A 21,691-nucleotide genomic window follows, 5' to 3' on the forward strand; every position below is an offset into this window, starting at 1 on the left:
GGCTGTAAATATTGATGGTATTTTTACAGAGTTGGGAACTAGTCTACTAAACTTGAGGCTTTGAGTTGCAATGGCCTAAGTACGCATTGCCCCCTTGTGGCTGACTCTGGCATGACTAGTTTGGGGGGGTTTTTTGCCTGTTATCAACGGCTTGTTACCATTTTTTAGGAGTAATGGAAAATTCAGACTCATTCCTCGGGGTCGTTCCAAAGCTATCCTTTACCCTTCTACAGAGGAGGCAGAAAAGGGTTAAAGAGCCTGGTTGTTTCACCTGGTTGATAGCTCTGCTTAGGCAGCACTCTTCCAGAGCTCTTATTTGCCCTGTAGTTTAAGCAATTATTAGATCATAAAGGGAAATTTGGTTGTCCCTTTCAGTGCTTTCATCAGCGCTTTAAGGGGATCCTTACAACCCCTCACAGTCCAGGATTAGATACTATATTGTGTATTGATTTGTCCTGCCCCATTATAGATATGCATCTGTCCCTTTCACTTAGTTGGACTGATGCTCTTAGCTGTAAGATTTGTCTTGTGAAATTTCTAATGACTTCAGTGGAAGTAGCTAACATTGGCATAATTTGAAAATCTTTAATCAGTTTCAGTGTTACTGCATTTGTGTATTGGAGTCCAGTCTTTCAGTACTTTCTTAGCTTGGAGATATTTGCCAACTTTAATGATTCTAAGAGGTCAACCAAAGCTGATATTTTCTAAAATAATTTTATTTTGACTTTGCAGAGTGAACGATTGCAGTCTGACCTGATTGTGTGTATAGTCATTGGTGTCCTCTATTTTGCAATTCATGTCAGTACAGTATTTACAGTTTTACAGGTAAGATGTTACTTCAGTTGGCCTTCTGTATGCGATTACTCTCATGTGATATAAAGCTTATTCTGGTAGTTCACCAAGTCTTCTGCTTAGTTTTAGTGTTTAAACATATACGGTGACAAGTACATGACTGAAGGTCTTCACTTTTATGTACTCAAAAAGTCATCTTCCTTAGTTCTTTTCTAGTTTCTTCTTATATTCTAGACTTTTATTTTAGCCTCTGACATAAAACACACTTTTGTTTATCTATCTCAAATAGTGTCAAGCTCATTTTGGAATAAGGAAAAATGAAACTTTAAAAAAATGTTTAAAAGGATTAGTGCATAAAGTTTGAGGGGCTGAACCTTGACTTAGCAGTTCCATGCTGGCATGGCTGTTTGTAGACTGTAGAATCAGGGAGTACCCCTTTACTGGAATGATTATTTACAGGACTTCAAAGATCATCTGAGTTTCAAGTTTTTTACTTGTCAGTCTAGCTAGTGTTACTGCTTTGGATATTTTGAATGTCTGTATGTGGCTCTTGATGATAATGGCATGGGACTAGATCCTGTGCTTGAGTTTAAGTAAAGCATTTCCCTCAAGAGCTGCAGTTACTGAGTTTCTTATTTTGGTATTCTTGTTATGGAACCATTGACTACCTTATGAACAGCCTTATGTAAGGCAAATGAAAATTTCTTGCATGTATTTTAGAAGGATTTTACATTCCTGCTGCTAACTAAAGTTAAAGTAAGAAACTAATTTTAAAAAGCATATGCATTTAGGTAACTTCGTATTTTCAGGTGAAGTGTGTTACTTAAGCATGTGTACTTGTGTTTGCTGAGGAAAATATCCCTTCTGTTGTATGGTTGGATTACAGCTCTCCACCTGAATGTTGCTTTCCCCCATTTTTGAGAGACTTGGCTGTATGCTCTTCACCAGTTATGTAGTTCAATAGCCTTGGGCTTCACGGAGTTCACAAAGAGCTTATGACAAGATAATGCAATCCCAGTTTTGCAATGACTTATCTAGAAATTTAGAGAAAATTTTAAAGAGTAGAAAGCATTATTGTGAAATCCAGCCATAATCCCGTGTTAATTTTGCAGTATTTTGTGATTTCTGTGGAAGGGATTGGTCTTGTGGGAGGCTTCTTACCTTCTCAAGAGAATGTGAAGTTAATAATTTGTTTTTGCGTGTTCTTATACCTCCTTTTATCCAGCCGATGGAAATGTAAATTGGGTTCAGCCTTTAGAGAATAATACCTTTATAAAATGAAGTGCATATGGGTCAGAAGCAATGAACTGTGCAAGAAGATTGGTGTACTATTTTTACTTGAAAGTACATCTCAGCTTAGTGAAAATTTGTTAGATATGAAGGGAGTTTTTTTCTCACAGGGTTTCTTGTTTTATCTTAAAATTGGTAGTACAGTTTCTCATGAAGAAATACATTCCCATTATAATTATTAATATTACAGGAGCACCTGCCTGGATGCTGAAAAATACACTAGCGAAGTAATATTTTATTTTGTTTATAAAACACAAACCTTAATTTCTTCAATTCTTCTTTTTAGCCTATTTTAAGTTATGTTCTCTATGCATTGGTGGGTACGGTAGGCTTTGTGACCCATTATGTTCTGCCTCAACTCCGAAAGCAGCTTCCTTGGCACTGCTTTTCTCACCCGCTGCTGAAAACCAAGGAATACCATCAGTTTGAAGTCCGGAGTAAGTATTGTTTGTAACACTTTCTTGAACTTGCTGTAGTTGCTGACCAACTTGTTGCCTATTCATATAATTAATATCTTTTTTATTCTCACCACTGGAGAGTTTAATTATATCTAATCTATAAATGAATTCGTTTCTCAGTTCCTCATGCTTTGATTCCATGATGTTTTATGTATCGTTTAACTGATGATGATAATACAAGTGTTAACATTGTCTCAGAGCAGCTCCATTAAAACATAATCTTCAAAACCATAAGTGGCAAAATTTGTGCTAATGATTGCTTCAAGAATTTTTCATAACAATCGAGTGTGTTTCACTATGTATTGCCTCAACATAGCAAGTTTTCAAATGTTTTAGAGGATTAGGTATGGAAATGCTGGTGGAGACTTCATCCTGGCACAGATATGGTTTTTAATAGTTTTGTTGACATGTTTAACATACAGCAATAGTGCAAGTGGCCAACTAATGGATAAAGACACCAAGGGACCAGTCTTACAAGTTGATCTGCATAGACATGTGCTTGCAGCTTGTGCTAAAGCCTATGAAATCTTTCCCCAGAGATGCAGAAAAGATGAAGTTATACTGCTCATCAGTTTTCCAGAATGGATGAATGTTGTGGTAGATTGTGGGGACTTCACTGTTGGAATGTTTTTGGTTTTAACAGCAGATTTATGAAATTTGTGTCTGAAAGGCCTTGGAAACAACTGAAATTGGTTTTTCTTTTCAAGTAGTTGTCAAGACAAGAAAGCATTCTGCTGCTTTCAGGAACAGAGAATTGTCAGAATTGATTCACAAACTTCATACCTTTGTAGCAACCGTTCAGTGTGGTCTTTTCATTGATGTCTAACTTGTGGGATTTTTTCCCCAGCAATTGCGTGTAAAGATGGATAAACATGAACAGCAATTGTAGGATGATGTCAGACTTTATCTGGAAGAAGTGAAAAGTGCAACTGTATGCCTTAAGTTTTTAATCTCTAAAACTAGAGAAGCTGTAGTTGGTGTCCTTTTGCTGATACCTGGCTTCAGTATTTTTGTATGTATTAGTATTTTCGGGAAAGATGGAAGCCATAACCAGTAATGTTAAACAACAGTTTGTAACATCTTCTGATTTGGTCCCTGTAACTTAAAGAGAATTCATGCCATGTCAATGACTAATAGTCTTTACGGCTTCTCTTGAAAAGGAATGTGAGTTCTTGCTGGGGTTCATGTAGACATGTGTAGTCACTCACAGCACCTTTTCTAGCCTCTTTCAAGTGTGCCTTAACCCTTTATGAAGGCATCAATGTTTACCGTAACTTTTGATATAAGCTCTTCTAGCCTATATTGTAGAATAAATTTTCTTATCTTAATTTGCATTAATTTGAAACATATCTTAAAATTCTTGTAGAAGTTTAAAAGAAGTTGCTCAAGTGATAGACACTTGTGTTGGCAGGTTACATAGGCTCTTCTGTATCGAAGAGTTGGAAAACAGGAGTCTTTCAGACTGACTATGGCTGGAAAACATCCTTTTGCATGAGATGAAGCTGTTTAAATGATGCATTTTGTCTATGGCAATGTTGAAGTTATTGAAGAGGTGGAACCCAGTTTGTTTCCTTCTGTGTAGAGTAAGCATGTAGCTTGCAAACTGTTCTGTTGTTGTGTGAACAGTGCAGAAACTCTACTGGGGCTGCTGACAGGAGCTTCTCTTTATTTTGGTTAAATAAAACTACAAAAGTCCATTGTGAGAAGACAGTTAATCCAAGTTACTCGGATCAAGAATCTTTATTTTGTAAGCAGAAATTTTTGATTTGACAGTGCCATCTGATTTCTTTTTTAATATATCTTGACAGATGCTGCGCATGTTATGTGGTTTGAGAAACTTCACATTTGGCTCCTTTTTGTAGAGAAGAATGTTATCTATCCACTGATAGTCCTCAATGAGCTTAGTAGCAGCGCTAAGAATATTGCTAGTCCAAAGAAACTGGATACTGAGTAAGTATAAAAGGCTATCAAGTAATCTTGAGTATGTCTGCTGTGGTGGAAAATTAAATAGGGACTTCTATGGGAAGACAGAATACCTTAATGGTGCTGTCTTAAGAGTAAGGCAAGGAATAAATAAAGCTTTTCTTTTTTTAAAAGCCCTGATAAAGCTGACTTAAACTGATTGGAGTATTACACTGTTAAACTAGAAACTCCAATGAAGATAAATCATTCAACTCCTAGCATATACTGTCTTGATTGCATGTTGTGGAATTACCTAGTAGTGGGATAAGTTTGCTTGTTAAGCTTCAGTCAGTCTATAATATGATTATCCAGATGGCAAGTTCAAGATAGTGTTGATATGTTCTGGTTCAGGTGTAAATTTCAGACTTGTTCCCTGAGTTGGTGTGCCAGCTTGCAGCCCCTCTGTAGCTTTCTTCTCTCATCAAGGAATTCCTCAGACTTCCTAGCCCCTAAGTATAATCCATATCCAGATGGAATTGCACACTGCTTCTTAAATTGAGTCTTAGTTATAATCCCTTGAGCAGTGTATCTGACTGTCTCAGCAAATGATAGCTCAATAATAGGCCCTACATTTTTTATCTCCAAGAAACAGTAGCAAGGTGTCTCTTTTGGATTTAAAGTTCTATTCATTTAGAACAAAAGAGTATAAATATTGAAACAAAATGGAAAATATATTGGAAGGGCAGGTTGTTAGATTAATTTTTGGGGGGTGTGGGGGTAGCTTTTCTGGCTTTCTTAATTTTAATCCCTGCATGTGGTAAATCCTTGCTTTGGGTTTGTTGTCACTGTCACTATGAGACCTTTGGGAGGAATATTGCCATTGTGTTACTTTAATTTCTCAATAACCATTTGATTTGTCAGTTGCTATGTCTGAAAAAATTTCAGTTCCCTCAATAGAAATTAGAGCAATATAGTCATGTAGGAAGTGATAATCCAGTGTTCATTCTCATCCTCTTGATGATTAATCTTGCCTTTTTGCATTTCAGTATTCATAACCTAAATTAAAGACCAAGTTTCTCTTCAGAGTTCAAGGATATTTCATCTCTTAATTTTTTTTTTAGTGGCACACTTAGAAATAATGCTAATTCTTGAACATTGATTAGCTTGAGGATACTGATGAAAAGACTTAGTAACCCTTTAAAGAAAAAATCTGAAGTTGTCTTTAAAAAAACCAACAAACAAGTAACACCCCTCCACCTTTCCCGCCCCCCAATTTCAAAAGCAAACCCAAATCAAAGTTTGAAGAGATTGGTCTTGCATGACAGCAACAACTTGTGTTCTTTAAACCCCGTTCAGATAACAGTTAATAACTGTTTTGTGTGACTTCCTTACACAGGTTGGGTGCTTTAATGATCACAATAGCTGGCTTGAAGTTACTGCGTTCATCGTTCAGTAGCCCAACGTGCCAGTATGTCACTGTTATTTTCACAGTGCTCTTCTTTACTTTTGATTACAAAAGTTTTACTGAGACCATGCTGCTAGATCTCTTCTTCATGTCCATACTCTTCAGCAAGGTAACTTCGAACTCTATTTTTAGGTGTTTCAGTTCATCCAAAGGGGAAAACAAATGGATAGTCCTATCTGATAGGTAATCTTGCAGATTCTCAGTCTTTTGTACTGTAACAGATATGCTGTAAGGCAACTAAGGTTTCTCTTTCCCAAAGCATTTATGATGGCTTGATAAACCTTATGTAACTTTCTAAACATCTCCTGAGTTTGTACGTAGAACAATTAAGTGCGTGTTATGTTACTTGCTTTTATAATTACATCCCTTTTCTAAGTCTCAAAGCTTCTGGTAGACCAGTAAGAACTCTAGGATGACCAGTAAATTCCTCAGGATGCAAAACATGTTGGTTCTTACCTAAAACACTGAATTGTTTTTCTCTTTTTTTTTTTTTTTTTTTTCCTCTTTAGCTTTGGGAACTCTTTTATAAATTGAGATTTGTATATACCTACATTGCTCCCTGGCAGATCACATGGGGGTCTGCCTTCCATGCTTTTGCCCAGCCCTTTGCTGTGCCACGTATCCTTTGAAAATGCAAACTTTCTCCTGAAGTTGTGTATTTATAACTTCTGAGTATTGTGTTATAATGGATTCTGCATTATGGGGTAAGACTACTGAAGGAACAGGTTTGTCTAGTGAGTATTTACAAAGAAACTGTTCACGCTTTCTGCCTTGTTATAATGCTATGAATTATACAGTAACAGTAGGAATAGACTTATGACATAAAAGAAACATGGACCAGAATTATTTCTGAAAGTCACACAGCTTTTCTTTGGATAGTCATTCCCTTTTACAGGAGTCACTAATTATGGTTTTAGTACTTGAGTTTTGCATTTTGGACTTCTGTAGGCTGGTCTGAATGGAGTGCTGAGTTAGTATTCTCAATAGAATTTTTGGGAATGACTGTCATGTCTAGTGCTGGATTTTCATCTATTTCTGTTTTTAAAAACAAAAATAATCCCCTTATTGCTGGAAATACTACAAACATACTTCACTGCATAGAAATTCATAGGGAACTCGTTTTGCTCTTCATTGGTGTTGCTGTCTGTATTGAACACTATCACAGAAGCTAAAAAAAAGTAGTTGTTGCTTTGCTTTCCTTAATTCTCTTGTCCTACAGATTCTGCCATGTTGTTTGTCCAAGCAGCTGTGTCAGCTTTCTTCTCTACTCCACTGAATCCTTTTCTGGGAAGTGCAATATTCATCACTTCATATGCCAGGCCTGTCAAATTCTGGGAAAGAGACTACAAGTAGGTGAAATAAAGTTTAAAAAACTTAAAAACTTTGTTTTTAATAGTGTAAATATGTCTAAAGTGTTGGTGTAGGGGTTTTGTTTGTTTTTTTTCAAACTTGCTAATTTCTGCTATTTTTTTCCCCCTCAAAGAAAACCAGTGTATAGCATTGAAAGTTTTCTCTAAACCTGTTTCTGAAATATTGTAGCAGCTGTTTTTTACACTAGGAACATTTGCTTCAGCTGCTTAAGTAATTTCTACTTAGAGATATGCCGTCCTGGTGATTTTAAACATAGAATTTATGGGGCTGTGAAGTGCAATTTTAATCAAAAAGTGAGTTTATGTACAAAAAGGTTTAGGGGAACAGCTCATAGGTGTATTTTACCTCTGTTCATTATTTCTCTGCTCACAGCAAAACTGGTTAAACTTAATATAAAGATCTTTTAAAGTAAGTATTTTTTTTGTTCGAGGTGGGATCAGTAGTAAAAGAATCTTCAGGTCAGATTGTGCTTCCTTTTGTTTTCTCTTAAGTTCCCTATTGCTGATAGAGTATTAGACCAATCAAGTATTGTATAAACAGCATAGAGGAAGTCGAATGGATATTTCTGGTATTTATTATTTCCCTTCTAACATTATTACAGTTTAAATGAGATGTTTCAAATCTTAGATTAAAGTGTTGTGGTTGTAATTTCAGACAATGAAAGAACTGTCTAAAAATTAGTATTTCACTAAAGTCTACTGAAATGTTAGCTGTGCTAATTTAATTGTTAAGTTTTTCTCATATCTAAACCTTTATGATATCTAAGAAAATATATGCACTTTTACCTAACGTGCAAGATTATGGCCATTTACTGTGGACAAACTTTATTAGGCATTATAATGCTATCGCAGGCAGAAAATACTTCTACATATGAGAAGAGCAGCAAATATGCATCTGAAGTTATTTTAAAATAACTTTTTGAAACTATTTCAGTGGGAATATTTAACATTGTATTAGAAGTTTCTTTCCATAGACATTCTTACAGTAATATATTTTGTGTTAAGCATGCTTTATTTTATTCTTTCAGCACAAAACGTGTGGATCATTCAAATACTAGACTGGCTTCACAGCTTGATCGGAATCCAGGTAACTCTCCTAGCTGGATTTTGGTAGTTGGTTTGGAGGTTTTTTTGGGGGTTGGTTTTTTTGCAGGGGAGATGGGGTTGTTTGAGAAGTGGGTTGGTGGGGTTTTTTGGGGTTTTTTTTGAGGGGTGAGTTTTCTTGTAGTGGCTTTTTTTCCAAATGTAAATGGCTTTTATTGGATTTTTATAGGACTCATGATCAGTTTGCCCTCTGATCTTGTCCAACTGTGCCCAACCTCTCTGTTGCTCTGTCTGTTATTTTTTCTCCCATCATCTCACTTGCTTTATTCTTTAGGCTCTCTCATAAATTTTGATTTCACTCTTAGGGCTTGTGTTCCTGCTTTTACCTTTTTATTTATAATTGTAGCATGCATTAAACTTTTTTGCTTTTTATTCTTGAGTGTTTGAAAAAGTGCCAAGTATTATTTGAGGATCTCTCAATACCATGGTGATGAGACCAGTACAATAGACATTACTGAGATACGTCTGTGCTCCTTTGATTTTACACTTCGTTATCTTGAATAGGTTGATGGGAGATGCATGAGTGGAACTGAAGGAATAATTTGGAAAATGGAGGGGTGGCTAAGAGAAAATTTGGTTTGAAATACAAATGTGACTCGGCATTCATTTGGAGTAGTTATTCCTTAAAAAAAGGGGAAGTGGGGGTAGAGTATGACCTTGGAACAGCATTGCCGTTAACAAAAACGTGGGATTCAATGTGAAGTAATAATTGACATTCAAGCTTGATGTTTTTCTGCAGTTTCACATAACCTAAGTCCCCTCTTCCTGCAGGTTCAGATGATAACAACCTGAATTCTATCTTCTATGAACATTTAACCCGTTCCCTTCAGCACAGCTTATGTGGAGATTTGTTGTTGGGTCGCTGGGGAAACTACAGTACTGGGGACTGCTTCATTCTAGCCTCTGACTACCTCAATGCACTAGTACACCTTATAGAGATAGGAAACGGCTTGGTCACCTTCCAGCTGAGGGGGCTTGAATTCAGAGGTGAGTGTCCTAGACTTCCTTAACTGTGTGCACTAAAAAGTAGGCTTCTGCTTTGGAAACTGATGTTTTTTCAGTTCTTTCCTGTTAATAAATTGCTTTGAAAATGGCCTGTAGGGCCTCTTGATGCTCCTGTCACTTGATGCTAAGTCCCTCTTTCCATTTTAGTGCAACATGATTACTTGTTAGAGAAACCTAACTAAAATCAGATCCTAGAGTGATAAATTAAGCTATCTAAATCTTTTGTTTGTTGGCAGATAGTTCACTTAGTGTTAAAAGAATTTAATTGGAAATAAGTTGAATTTTAAAGTCTTCTAAACACAAGTTCACATTAAAACAATCTCATAAAGCATTCAACTCTTTCTTCTTTCCTCTGTTTTCTCCTAAGGAACTTACTGTCAGCAACGAGAAGTAGAGGCCATCACTGAAGGTGTAGAGGAAGACGAAGGTTTTTGTTGCTGTGAACCAGGCCACCTTCCTCACATGCTTTCCTTTAATGCTGCCTTTGGGCAGCGTTGGCTGGCTTGGGAAGTGCTTGTAACAAAGTATGTTCTGGAGGGTTACAGCATCACTGACAACAGTGCAGCTTCCATGCTTCAAGTCTTTGATCTCCGGAAAATTCTCACCACTTACTATGTGAAGGTATGGTTCGGATCAGTGCAGCCCGTGGAGGGAGGCAGGCTGGGTTACACCTGGGAAATGCTTAATGTCTTGAGCTCATAATGTCTGTCATGTGAGGATCATAAGGTGTGTTGATAATTACAGATGTATGAACACCTTCTTCAAAGGAGGACAGAGTTTGTTGTACTGATGGTGACTCGGTATCCTGGTGCATGAGCAGGACAATGACCCTGTAGTCTAGATCAGAGAGAGGACACCTCCCAGCTGAAGCTGGAATAGAACCTTTAAAACTGTTACCCCGATACAATAGCTCTGTTGTAAATGAGAAGTTGCTTAGTTTGTTTCTGTAGAGAGAGCTGAGCTGCTTTGGTCTTCATAAGCTGTCCAAACCCATCTTTGGTTCTTAAAAAAGAAACAAGCCCTCTTCTCCAGTTTTAAGAAGTCTAGGCCTCAGATCCTTTCAGATGATCAGTGTACTAATTGAGATCTTTCATAAACTACTCTCTTTCTGAGAGCTGAAAATTTTCAGGTTAAAATGTTTCCAAGATACTTATTCACACATGCACACAAGTTGTCTTCCCTAGCACAGGGGTCTTAAACTGTTTGGTATTTTAGCTTTTTTTAATTCAGAATTCTTTAGAAATTCAGTGTCTAAGTGTCCATGTTAACTAGATAAAAATTTCTATGTATTTGTTTTGTGCAAAAATTACAGTGAGGATCGTATCCCCATCCTTTTTTCCTTTCCTTACTCCTTCAGTGTAGGCTTCAGAAATCCTGACAGTCTTTGAAAAATACTCCTATGCACCACCTGTATTGTGTTTTCTGTGCAAATCTGTTGCACCTGTGAGCTATAGAGATGCTACTGTGTATCACTTTGGTTCATTGTCAGGAAAAGAATGCAAATAAGTTGAAAACAATTGAGATTGCTGACTGGGTTTTTTTTTTAATTGCAATACTGACTCATATTTTTAACTGCTACTGTTTCAGGGAATCATCTACTATGTCACAACATCTCCCAAGCTAGAGGAATGGTTAGCTAACGAGACAATGCAGGAAGGACTGCGGCTGTGCACAGACCGCAATTATGTGGATGTAGACCCAACATTTAACCCCAATATTGATGAGGATTATGACCACCGGCTGGCAGGGATCTCAAGAGAGAGCTTCTGTATGATATATTTGAACTGGATAGAATATTGCTGCTCTCGAAGAGAAAAGGTAAGTATGTGAGGAAAGCCATTCACTACTCTCAGATGGTGTTACTTTTTTCCTGTTGGTTTGACTTACAGATGGGTTTAATGCTGATTTTTAAAATAGGTATGTATAATTAAAGTATTTTGATTGAAGTGGTTTTGATATTCCACTTTTGAGATCTGAATTTAATAAATTCTGTAAGTAGTGTATGGTTTAACCAGTTCATTAATGAATTTTATTTGCCAGCTCAAATCAACCAGTTGAATCTTAGGTATTTATCTACATGCAAAAGGGTATGTCTGCAGAATTGATGTTTTGTGCTTAGCGTTCACAAATCAACCCTAACTTAAACAAAAAAGCACCAAAACCAAAGTCCCTAAAACCCAAGATACATGTTGCGAGCTTGTAAGACTTACTCCTTTCTCAGTGAACACACTATACCATTCCTTTGGACCACTGGAATTGTTGGCTTACGGAAACAATCGTCCCATATTCAGCCTTTTCTTCTTTCTGCAATCCTTCCACCTTTTAAATAGGAGTGTTAGTATGTTTGTAGAGGAATGCCCTGACTTCTTACTGTTTACAAAATAACTCTGTGGTGTAATCAGATTAGTGTTGCCTTTGAGAATAAGCAGAATTTGACTGAGATTAAAGGGACAGGAATATAATTGGAATTTACGTGTTTAATGAAGGATCCAAGACTTTAAGAGTTCAGTTTTGCTTTGGAGGTAAAGGATCAGTTAGAAGCTAGTTTTAACAGGGGTGAGACTTAAAGTCCTGTGGTCAAACAACAGCCAAAGAAAATTATTTCCCTCCAAAAAATGAACATGAAATATTTTGTATGTGTACTGAAAATCAGATTTAATCATTTAATTGAGTGATGCCGTTCTCTAGGGTATTATATACTCTGGCTATACTACTGGCTTTGAACTGAGGGCAGGTCTCCCCTAACTGACCCCTTGACTAAAGCTGTAGTCCAGGGAAGTTCTCAGGTAAATCAGGCTTAAATACTTCTAACCAGTGGTAATCCACTATATTCACTGAAAATATTTTTGTCTAAACCCCATGGTTTTGCTAATCAGCAGTTTGCCTACAAGATACACATACCCATGGGGAATGTAGCATACATCTGTTTAGCTAACAGTTTGTCTTGTTTCAGTTAATCTGTGTGTTTGCCTTTACAAATATTCTTAGGTACTTGTAAAACTCTTACTCAGACTTTGAAACAGAATTGATTTTTTAAGAGTAACTGCTGTGGTAGGTACATACACACGCTTGAGAACTGCTACGTTTGGGTCTTTTTACTCCTGCTGTCAGAATCATCTTTTTCAGTGGCCATTTCTTTATTCCATTCACCTAATTTATTATTTTTTCTTTTGTTATTACAAGCCACTGGATTCAAGTAAAGACTCACCCCTAGTGACATTGTGTTATGGACTGTGTGTTCTGGGGCGGAGAGCATTGGGAACAGCTTCACATCATATGTCTAGGTAATAAAACGTTGCTGTAAGCTTCCTGTCCTCAAAATCTGAGTTCTTAGATTAAGTTTTAGATGACTACCTTTTCATAGAAGAAATAGATAATTAATGTCATCTTTCCTTAAACTGGGCAGGTTTGCTGTGTAACTGTGTAACTAAAGAAAAACAAATGAGGGAGAACTTGAATTTCAGCATATTGTTTTATTGAACTAATTCAAGATGGGAATTCTGGTATGGGTAAAGACCCGTTACAACCAATGGAAGGAAAAAACAGGAACTGATAGAGTTCTAAAAGTAAGCTCCATTTCCTGCATCAAGTAGATGTCCTATAGGAAGTAAGGGGAAGAAGAGAAAAGTTTCTTAAAATGAAAAACTGATATGCCTTGGTGGATGTTAGATGAGATTGTTGTGATAAATATCACAGTTTAGCTGGCTCTGTGGCAAGCAGTTGTGGTTCGTACAAATCTTCAGCTCAATTCTCTTGTCATATGGCAACTTTCTTGAAGACTGACAGCCTCAACTCTAGAAAGCAAATGTAAAATACAGCTATAAGGTTCAGGAAATCACAAGGTGGTGGCTTAAAAAGAAGCATAATTGGATGTGGAAGCTATTGGTCAGCTGAGTGCTGACTATAAAAACTGTTCTACTTCATGTTCAGCACAACTGTTAATTAATTCTTCTAAGTACCAGCCAGTTGCCTCTTGAAGGTTGTGCAGATATGGAGTTGCAAGATTTATTAGAGCATATTTGATTTTTCACTCTTAAGTTAGCTTAGTAATTGAAAACAATGCCTTTTAAGCATGAAAAGTTGACAAGATTTTTATTTTGTTCTAAAGCATGGGCAATTGAAGTTGCATACCCTCTTTAACTGGTCTGTTGTGTTACATACCCTGAAAAGTTTTCCCTTTAAAAATCTTCAGAATGAAATCAGGCACTCCTCATGGTGTTTCTGTTTACTTTAGTCCATGTCAATAGTCTGTTGCATGTATAGTTTGTTCATTACCTGTTCAGTGCAGGTAGACATCTAATGTACTAGATTTTTTTACACACACATCTTTTCCGTCTTATCCTGTAGCTTACCTTGGTAGAGAAGAATTGTGTGCCTTTCTGTGCAGCTCAGCATTTTCTGTCCTTTTCAGTGATAATAACTATGGATCTGTTTGTACTTCTGTTAATACTTGAGCTGTTTTCATGGTTTTTTCCCCTTCAACAGTAACCTGGAATCCTTCTTGTATGGCCTTCATGCCCTGTTTAAGGGTGACTTCCGTATATCTTCAATTAGAGATGAATGGATCTTTGCTGACATGGAATTGCTGAGGAAAGTAGTGGTTCCTGGAATACGGATGTCACTGAAGCTACATCAGGTGAGAGATTACACAGAAAGATATGTCCAGTCTTTTATTTCTGTGCATTTTTTCTTTTAAAACTAAGTGTCTGGGAGAGAGGAAAAAGAGGATGAGAATAAAAGGACTGTGATAGAAATTGACAACTGAAAACAAGGGAGCATTATGGTCTTGTCCTTTGATTTATTGTAGCTTTTGTGGAAGGTGATACCGCGGAAAAGGGAATGTTTATGCTCAGAGCTTGAAAATTACATTAACTGTAAATCAGAGAACATGTCAAGCATTGTTTCATACCTATCTGGAGACTTCCCTTATGAGCAGCTTCTCTCATATTTTCCCTCTCTTCCCTCCCCACACATATGTAATAGGCTTTAAGGTTATGCATTCAAAGCTGCACAGTCCTCTCCTCCAGTGGGAGTTGTTTTTCTTGTTCTTTTTACTCTGAAGTGTTGTAATCACAGGTTTCAGGTGAGAATGAGAATAAGCTGAAATTAGAGTTTCTTTGTAGTGAAGTGCAGGTGAAGATGAACAATCTCAAATTCTGTCCAGCCCATGTATTAATTCAGCAAGTACAAGAAAACATGTACTTATCACTTTAACAGTGATAAGCACTGTGTAAGGGGGGGAGAAGTGTTGGTATGCAAGAAGAATAGATTGCTTGAAAATCATAATAAATAAACAAATATTAGTTGCAGTTTAAAAATTATTAGTTTATTTTTTTGCCTTCATTGCAGAGTCTGGAGTCCCCCAAAACTAGCAGTGATTGAATTAACTCATTCACGTAACACAAACTCTGAATTTAGCAGTGTGTGTGTTGGGAGTACATACAGCAAAGCAGAATAATTACAAAATCATTGTTGAAACCAGCGGAAGTACCACTTCAACAACTCTCTAAGTGTTCTCAGAGAGTTACTGTGCAGAATGGGTTTGATTGAAGTCAGAGAATGAAAAGTGAGAAAAATACAGATCACTCCAGCAATGAAAAGATAGAAGTTCTGAACATTATTATATTAATCTATGAAAGATTATTTTATTCACTTGTAGAGCATGAATGTACCCAGGCTTCAGTCAGTGTGAAAATTTAGCTATTAACCACAATTCTTTTTTAACCAGGAAGTAATGTTATCCAATACTGAATTGAACTTGCAGGTTTTGTGTTTATTTGACTGGCAGTAATGTAAGTTGTCTTGATAGTATCTGATGCTGAAAAAGTTTGTCATCAGGTATTAATGTGAACTTTTTAATAGTAAATTTTGTTTTTCTTCTTACTGCTGTTTTCATATATAGTACAGTCTCAGTGAATAATCAGAGCTTTACTTAAGTGTGTTTTACAGTTGGAGGCTCGTGAATAAGAAGAGAAGCTAAAACTAAAAGGCTTCTGCCAACAGTATAAACAGATATAAATCTAGTGTAAAATTCACCTAGAAATTTACTTGAATCAGTGATAGGCAGGTCCTTCCGATTATTTTGGTTTTAAGTTAAAAAAGAAGCAAACACAAGCAAACAGAACCAATCTATTGTAAAATAAGTTATCTTTAACAGTGTTCTTCAAGTAGGTATTTGATACTTTTGATGGCTAACTTTGTATAATGCACTGGTCATTTCGAAAGTTTGAGGTGTGAAATGTTCTATTTTTGTGTGGTTACATCTGAAATGTTAATCATACCTTATTGAACATGTATTATTGGAAACAGGATCACTTCACTTCTCCAGATGAATATGATGATCCTTCTGTCCTTTATGAAGCTATAACAACCCATGAAGAAAATCTAGTTATAGCACATGAAGGGGACCCCGCTTGGCGGAGTGCAGTTCTTTCCAATTCTCCGTCTCTTCTTGCTCTGCGTCACGTGATGGATGATGGCACCAATGAATATAAAATCATTATGCTCAATAAGCGCTATCTCAGTTTCAGGGTCATTAAGGTAAGCTTTGAGTATGTTTCACAATGTGACAGCAAGTTGTGGTGTATCTTAATCACTATACCGAACTGCTGCTTCAACTCAAATCTTGACTGTTTTGTTATTAGTAGGGCTGGTTCTTCTCATACAGTGCAAGTATTGTATCAGAAAATCAGTTCCATCTCACTTAAAATGTTATTTCTCATCCTATTCTTAGATTTGTTTATCCTCACTGTTGCAGCCTGTGTGCCTAAGTTTAGCCTGTTAAAGAACTGCGTACGAATGTGTGCAGTTGTGCAGTGCAATACTGCATATGCTCACGAAGGCTTTGGTATAACACAGCAGTCACCACATGCTTTCATTGCTTCACTTTCTGACACAGCCTCTCTACTTGGCTTTTGCAGGTGAATAAGGAGTGTGTGCGTGGCCTGTGGGCAGGACAGCAGCAGGAGCTTGTCTTCTTGCGTAATCGTAATCCAGAAAGAGGAAGCATCCAAAACGCTAAACAAGCTCTGAGGAACATGATCAACTCCTCTTGTGACCAGCCAATTGGATACCCCATCTATGTCTCACCTTTGACTACTTCCTATTCAGATAGTCATGAACAGCTAAAGGACATTCTTGGTGGAGCCATCAGCTTAGGAAACATCAGGAACTTCATAGTGTCTACATGGCACAGGTGAGCCGAGGAAAGGGATTCTCATTAGTATGTGTTCATGCTCTCATATTCCATTAACTAGTCTTGTACAGGCCCAACACAGCATAATTTATAATAGTCACATAAAAATAAATCAGTCTTGACTTTTATTTTAGGCACATCAGTAACATATGGCAACTGCTTTGGTGCAGGATTAATCTCCAAGGCTGAGTAATACACCACAAACTATGTAAATGAGAGCTCAGAGGAAACAGGACGAAGTCTAGATGTAGGAACTGCAACTTCAGGTCTAATATTAGGTCTGATAATGAGAGACAATGCAACTTCTGTACTGTTTTTTTTCAGTACCATTGCTTTTGCAGTCTATAATACCATCTTTACAGAATGGTACAGTTTGGTAGGGTTCCTGTTTGGCAAATATTTAGCATGAAAATACCTGTATTAATGTTGTTAGGGCATGCTCATACATAGTTAATGCAGGCTTTAGCTGTTGTTCAAAATCACACAAGTGCTTATATGTTATATAATGCTTAAGGTTAGCACCAGAACAAGTAACTGGAATGATAATATAATAATTTCTCCATGTGACCCCTGGGTAATCCAGTACAAACTCATGCTGTGTTTTATAGGCCATGAGAACTTTTACTTCACTTCTGGTGCTCTATGACAGTGGCTCCAAAAGCAACAGTGGCAGCAGTGTGGCATTCAGAAATGTGTGTCCCAGTTCTTACTAGTTCCAGGAGCTGGTGCCCTAGTCTGAGCAGTCCTGTAGCTGTTCTGATGGTCGTATTTATCTTAAGACATCTGCAGCACATCAGAACAGAACTTGCTGCTTCACCCAGAGTGCCAAAAATGCCACATTTACCGCAGTCTGTGGTGTTTGTCTCCTGCTGCCACCAGCTTGTCCAACTTGATAGAATAACAGGTGAAAGTATGACACACAACACTATTTGAATCCAAGGTGTTTATGCTTCAGGAAAAGAGAAATGTAGAGTAGGAATTGAAGGCAGAAGGAAATGTGCTGTGGTTGTTGTGTCCTTTTGAATTAGTGTAGACAATGTGGTGAAAAAACTGTGTGGTTATGTATATATGTACTGGAAAATGGTGGCTAACCTTCTGTCTGAATGTTCAGTATGTGCTTGAATGATGTGTGTCAATAGGGGATACACATCAAGTCACCCCAAGACAGCTTCAAACAGTTGTGAGTGCATTACTGAATGTAACAGAAGCCAAATATATTAAAAATCCAGCATTCTTTCCTTGCTAGTCTGTGTAGACAAAGGTCTTGCATTGTAACAGTTATACATGACTAGTGTGTTAAGTGGCTTAAGTTGACTAAACTGTCCTAAAATAACCAGGATGTTCTATGAGCATTTTAGAGTTAAAATTGTATCACTTTGTTGTAATTCAGAGGTGGCATAATTTTTAAAAAGCTGTTTTATATGAGCATTTGACTTGTCATAAATAACTGTTATTGAATAGCTGTCATGAAGAAAATCGCAATCTCTTAGAAGCATTTATATTTGCAAAGCATATTCTGAGAAAATAAAGTCAAGTTTTAACTGATTTTGGGAAGTGCTGTGGATTGTGCTGAGTGAAGCCTTTTGCTTGTCATGAAGCATTTCTTAGAATCCTAATGATTAGAAGGCCTACCTTAATGTATCAATTGCATTGTGTTTCCAGACTAAGGAAAGGCTGTGGAGCTGGCTGCAATAGTGGTGGAAATATTGAAGATTCAGATGCTGGAGGTGGAGCTTCTTGCACAAGTAACAATGCAACGATCAATGAGTCACAGAGCAGCATGTCACAAGGAGGAGGGAATGCACCTACAGGGCAGGGACCTGGAGCAGTACAGCACCCTCCTGTTGCAGCTCATCCCACAACTTTTCCTGCAGCTCATCCACCAACTCATCCCTCCACTCTGGGTAAAGTTAAAACAAAGAAACAACTTCATACAAGTTCAATCCTATAGCCAGAACAGGCCTTTTAGCTCTTTGGCCTAAGTTAAAAGAAAAAGCAAACAAAAGTGATGTGATTTTGTGTTGTGTTAAGAGCTGCTGGATTCATCTCAAACTACAGTACTGTTTTATGCAATGCAAAGTTCCCCAAACAGATCTGATAAATACAGGTATAGTTGTGCTGACAAAATAGATTAAATAACTTTTTATAACAGGTTTCTACAGACTGGATCTTTTCACTTCTGTTGTATTGTCTGCAAATGTTGATCTCATAATTTTTTGGAATATTTATAATATCTAGACAGTGAAACAAATTCTCTTTATTTGCACAGTATTCTAGCTGAATCTATCCAAGGGTCCACAGTGATCTGTAGTTAAGGAGGTGACAAACATTAAAGCTTTCAAAGCTTTAAAAAGTCTTTCAAACACTGCCTTTACTCAAAGAAAACATACATGTATGTAGTTGAATGAACATAATTACATCTATCAGCTGAGGAGAGGTATCTGCAAATATTTACGAAAAGCAATTACACCCATGCTCGTGAACTGCAATTTCTGGTTTTAAGTGTATTAAATTCTGAACTTGTTTTAAACCAGCTTTTGTTCTAACAAATTTTCTGACCCAAACTTTGAATGTGTAATCAAGCATATTAAGAAAGAATAGTCAGTATTTTGAAACATGGGCATCTGTACCTGCCTTATTGCCTTAAGTATGGTAAACTGAAGTGTTAATATTAAGTAACAAATTGTTAATGCAGCAAGTGCAAGACTGAAGCGTTTTTCAAGGTACTTCTCTGATAGGGATTGTGAATTGAACAGATGAAATTCTGAGATAAGATGAGTGGAATATATTGAAATGTTCTGCTATGTGAGATGCAGCAGAGATCTTCTGCAATACATCTATTTCAGATGATGTTGGTTAGAGCCAATCAGTTTTGTATATCTGTGCACTAAAACATTTGTGTGTCGGCAATCTGTTGTGTGTGGGAGGCTTTATCAAACTTTCCTGATTCTGTATCTTTTACTTTTAGGCACCAGTCACAGCTCTCACTCTGTGCAGTCCAGCCTTGTCAGACATTCCCCTGCCCGTGCCTCAGTAGCTAGCCATTCATCCTATTGCTACGGCAGCCGTCATTCATCTCTTCGCACATCCACAACAGGCTTTGTGCCTTGCCGGCGCTCTTCCACCAGTCAGATATCCCTTCGTAACCTCCCATCATCCATCCAGTCCCGCCTATCTATGGTGAACCAAATGGAACCTACTGGCCACACTGGGGTCAGCCTGCAGCATGGACTGCCCTCTTCTAGCAGCTCCAGCCAAAGCATCCCAGCCTGTAAACAGCATGCCCTTGTGGGCTTTCTAGGGACAGAAGGAGGGAGTAATGCAGCTGAAACTCAGTCAGGTGGCAATGCAAGCCCTGCAAATCAAATGCAAGCCAAAAAGGATGACGTTATTTACAGAATCCAGGTGAATAGTCTAGAAGAACAAGTTAACCAATGTTTCCATGTGCTTTTATTAGTTGTTCCTTTGTATGTTATTGAAATAGCTACTTTAAAATACACATTCTAGAATATCTGGTATAAAGTTTCTGTGCAGTTATGTTTGGAGAATTAATGTAGAGAAAAGATTTTCTGGATAAGCAGCCTTTCCTGCATGCTCCTTGTTTACATTATTTTTGTTTTGCTGTAGTGGAGCTCTGAGAATGTCAGTGGAACTCAGTTCCAGTTCATACTTAGTTTATCTTTTACACGTTACAGTAGGTAAAGCTACACAGCTTCGTTTGCAGGGTAGAAAGCTTTTTTCTTTGAAGCCAAGTAGATTTTCCACAAAAGTAAGTGTAAAAATACTTGCTTTCATTTTCATTTGTATTTATTCTTTGATTATATCCACTTCAGGGTTTACTGAGCAGCAAACAGTACACTATTGACTAAGTTAATCATGGCAGCCTTACTTGTTTTGTGAAAATCCAGAAATTTGTATTCTTGCTTTCTTAGCTGTTTATTAGCCCCACATACGTGTCTTTGGCATTATACTAGTGGGAAACCTCAAGAAGTGTATTTAAGAGATTAGGTCATAATAACCAGGATTTCATTGCTGATACCACCTCAGTTTAGAGTAATCCTTAGTAAATTGCATCATAGTGGGCAAAGTTAAATTAATTTTTCAGGTCTGTGCTTAGTAGCTTTTGTTTGCAGGCAAGGGCCCTTTTATGAAGCTACTTACTAATCCTCTGTGTGAGGAGGATAAAGTGGACGTGTGCCCTTGGATAGTGGACATTATGAAGTTCTCTCTGTCCTTAAATAGGAAGAATTTTTCAGGAGTTTTCTCCTGCTTGCCCTGTGGAGAGGCCAGTTTACTTCAAAACACAGGGTGGGTCTCAACTAACCATGCTAGTAGATAAATACTTCTTCTGCCTAACAAAGAATTCCCCAAGACCATGTTTCTTAAGATACTCTGTAAGAAGTAATGAGCCAATTTTAACAGCTCATCATCACTTAACTTTTTCCTGCTACTAGACTGTGTGCTGCCAGTGCTCATGTTGTGCCAACTCCCCAATCCTGCCATGAGCTAGTATAACTGAAAGAAGTGGGGAAGGGAACCAGAGCTGTTGCTTCAGTCAGCTGGCGTATTGTCAGCTGTGTCTGAAGCCACAGCATCATTTCCAAATTCAGTGCTGTTTGGGCTTGGAGAGCCTGGAGCTTGAGTTTCCAACCTTGAAATCAATTTCAGTGGGTTAAAGTCAGTTATCTGGAATTATGTAAAAGGTTACAATTTATCTGTTTCTTTTAAATTTTGGCTGAACTAACAGTCAAAACTCAATTCCTACTTATAGTTAATGGATCCCAGTCAAGTACTGGAAGGTATCAACGTGTCAAAAAGGAAAGAGCTGCAGTGGCCAGATGAGGTGATACGGCTAAAAGCTGGAAGAAACAGCTGGAAAGACTGGAGTCCTCAGGAAGGCATGGAAGGCCATGTAAGTTTTGCTTAGAAGTTGACAAGCTAACCTTAAAAAAAAAAAAAAAAAAAGCAGTGTCTTGATTCTGTGGCAGTCTGCCAATATGTCAATGCCAAAGATCAGTGTAGTGGTTAAGTTAGATCAGCAGCTGTCCTCAAAATCACTGTTGCTGGAAGAGCAGGTTTAGAATCCTAATTTGAAGCAGAGGGATATTTC

General features: G+C 37.4%; 1 protein-coding gene across 1 annotated transcript in view; it reads left to right on the forward strand.

Moving 5' to 3' along the window:
* Nucleotides 1-21,691, forward strand: part of PCNX1 (pecanex 1) — a 90,891-nt gene that overhangs the window by 60,259 nt on the left and 8,941 nt on the right. Inside the window, 17 exon segments of the mRNA XM_032113300.1 lie at nucleotides 733-825; nucleotides 2,369-2,519; nucleotides 4,349-4,490; nucleotides 5,839-6,016; nucleotides 6,417-6,525; nucleotides 7,127-7,256; nucleotides 8,306-8,364; nucleotides 9,153-9,368; nucleotides 9,754-10,007; nucleotides 10,974-11,204; nucleotides 12,570-12,670; nucleotides 13,872-14,022; nucleotides 15,696-15,926; nucleotides 16,307-16,581; nucleotides 18,244-18,485; nucleotides 19,550-19,986; nucleotides 21,353-21,493. Of these exon segments, the coding sequence (XP_031969191.1) occupies nucleotides 733-825; nucleotides 2,369-2,519; nucleotides 4,349-4,490; nucleotides 5,839-6,016; nucleotides 6,417-6,525; nucleotides 7,127-7,256; nucleotides 8,306-8,364; nucleotides 9,153-9,368; nucleotides 9,754-10,007; nucleotides 10,974-11,204; nucleotides 12,570-12,670; nucleotides 13,872-14,022; nucleotides 15,696-15,926; nucleotides 16,307-16,581; nucleotides 18,244-18,485; nucleotides 19,550-19,986; nucleotides 21,353-21,493 (3,141 nt within the window).

Source organism: Corvus moneduloides, chromosome 6 (genome assembly GCF_009650955.1).
Source record: "Corvus moneduloides isolate bCorMon1 chromosome 6, bCorMon1.pri, whole genome shotgun sequence".
NCBI classification, from domain to species: Eukaryota; Metazoa; Chordata; class Aves; order Passeriformes; family Corvidae; genus Corvus; species Corvus moneduloides.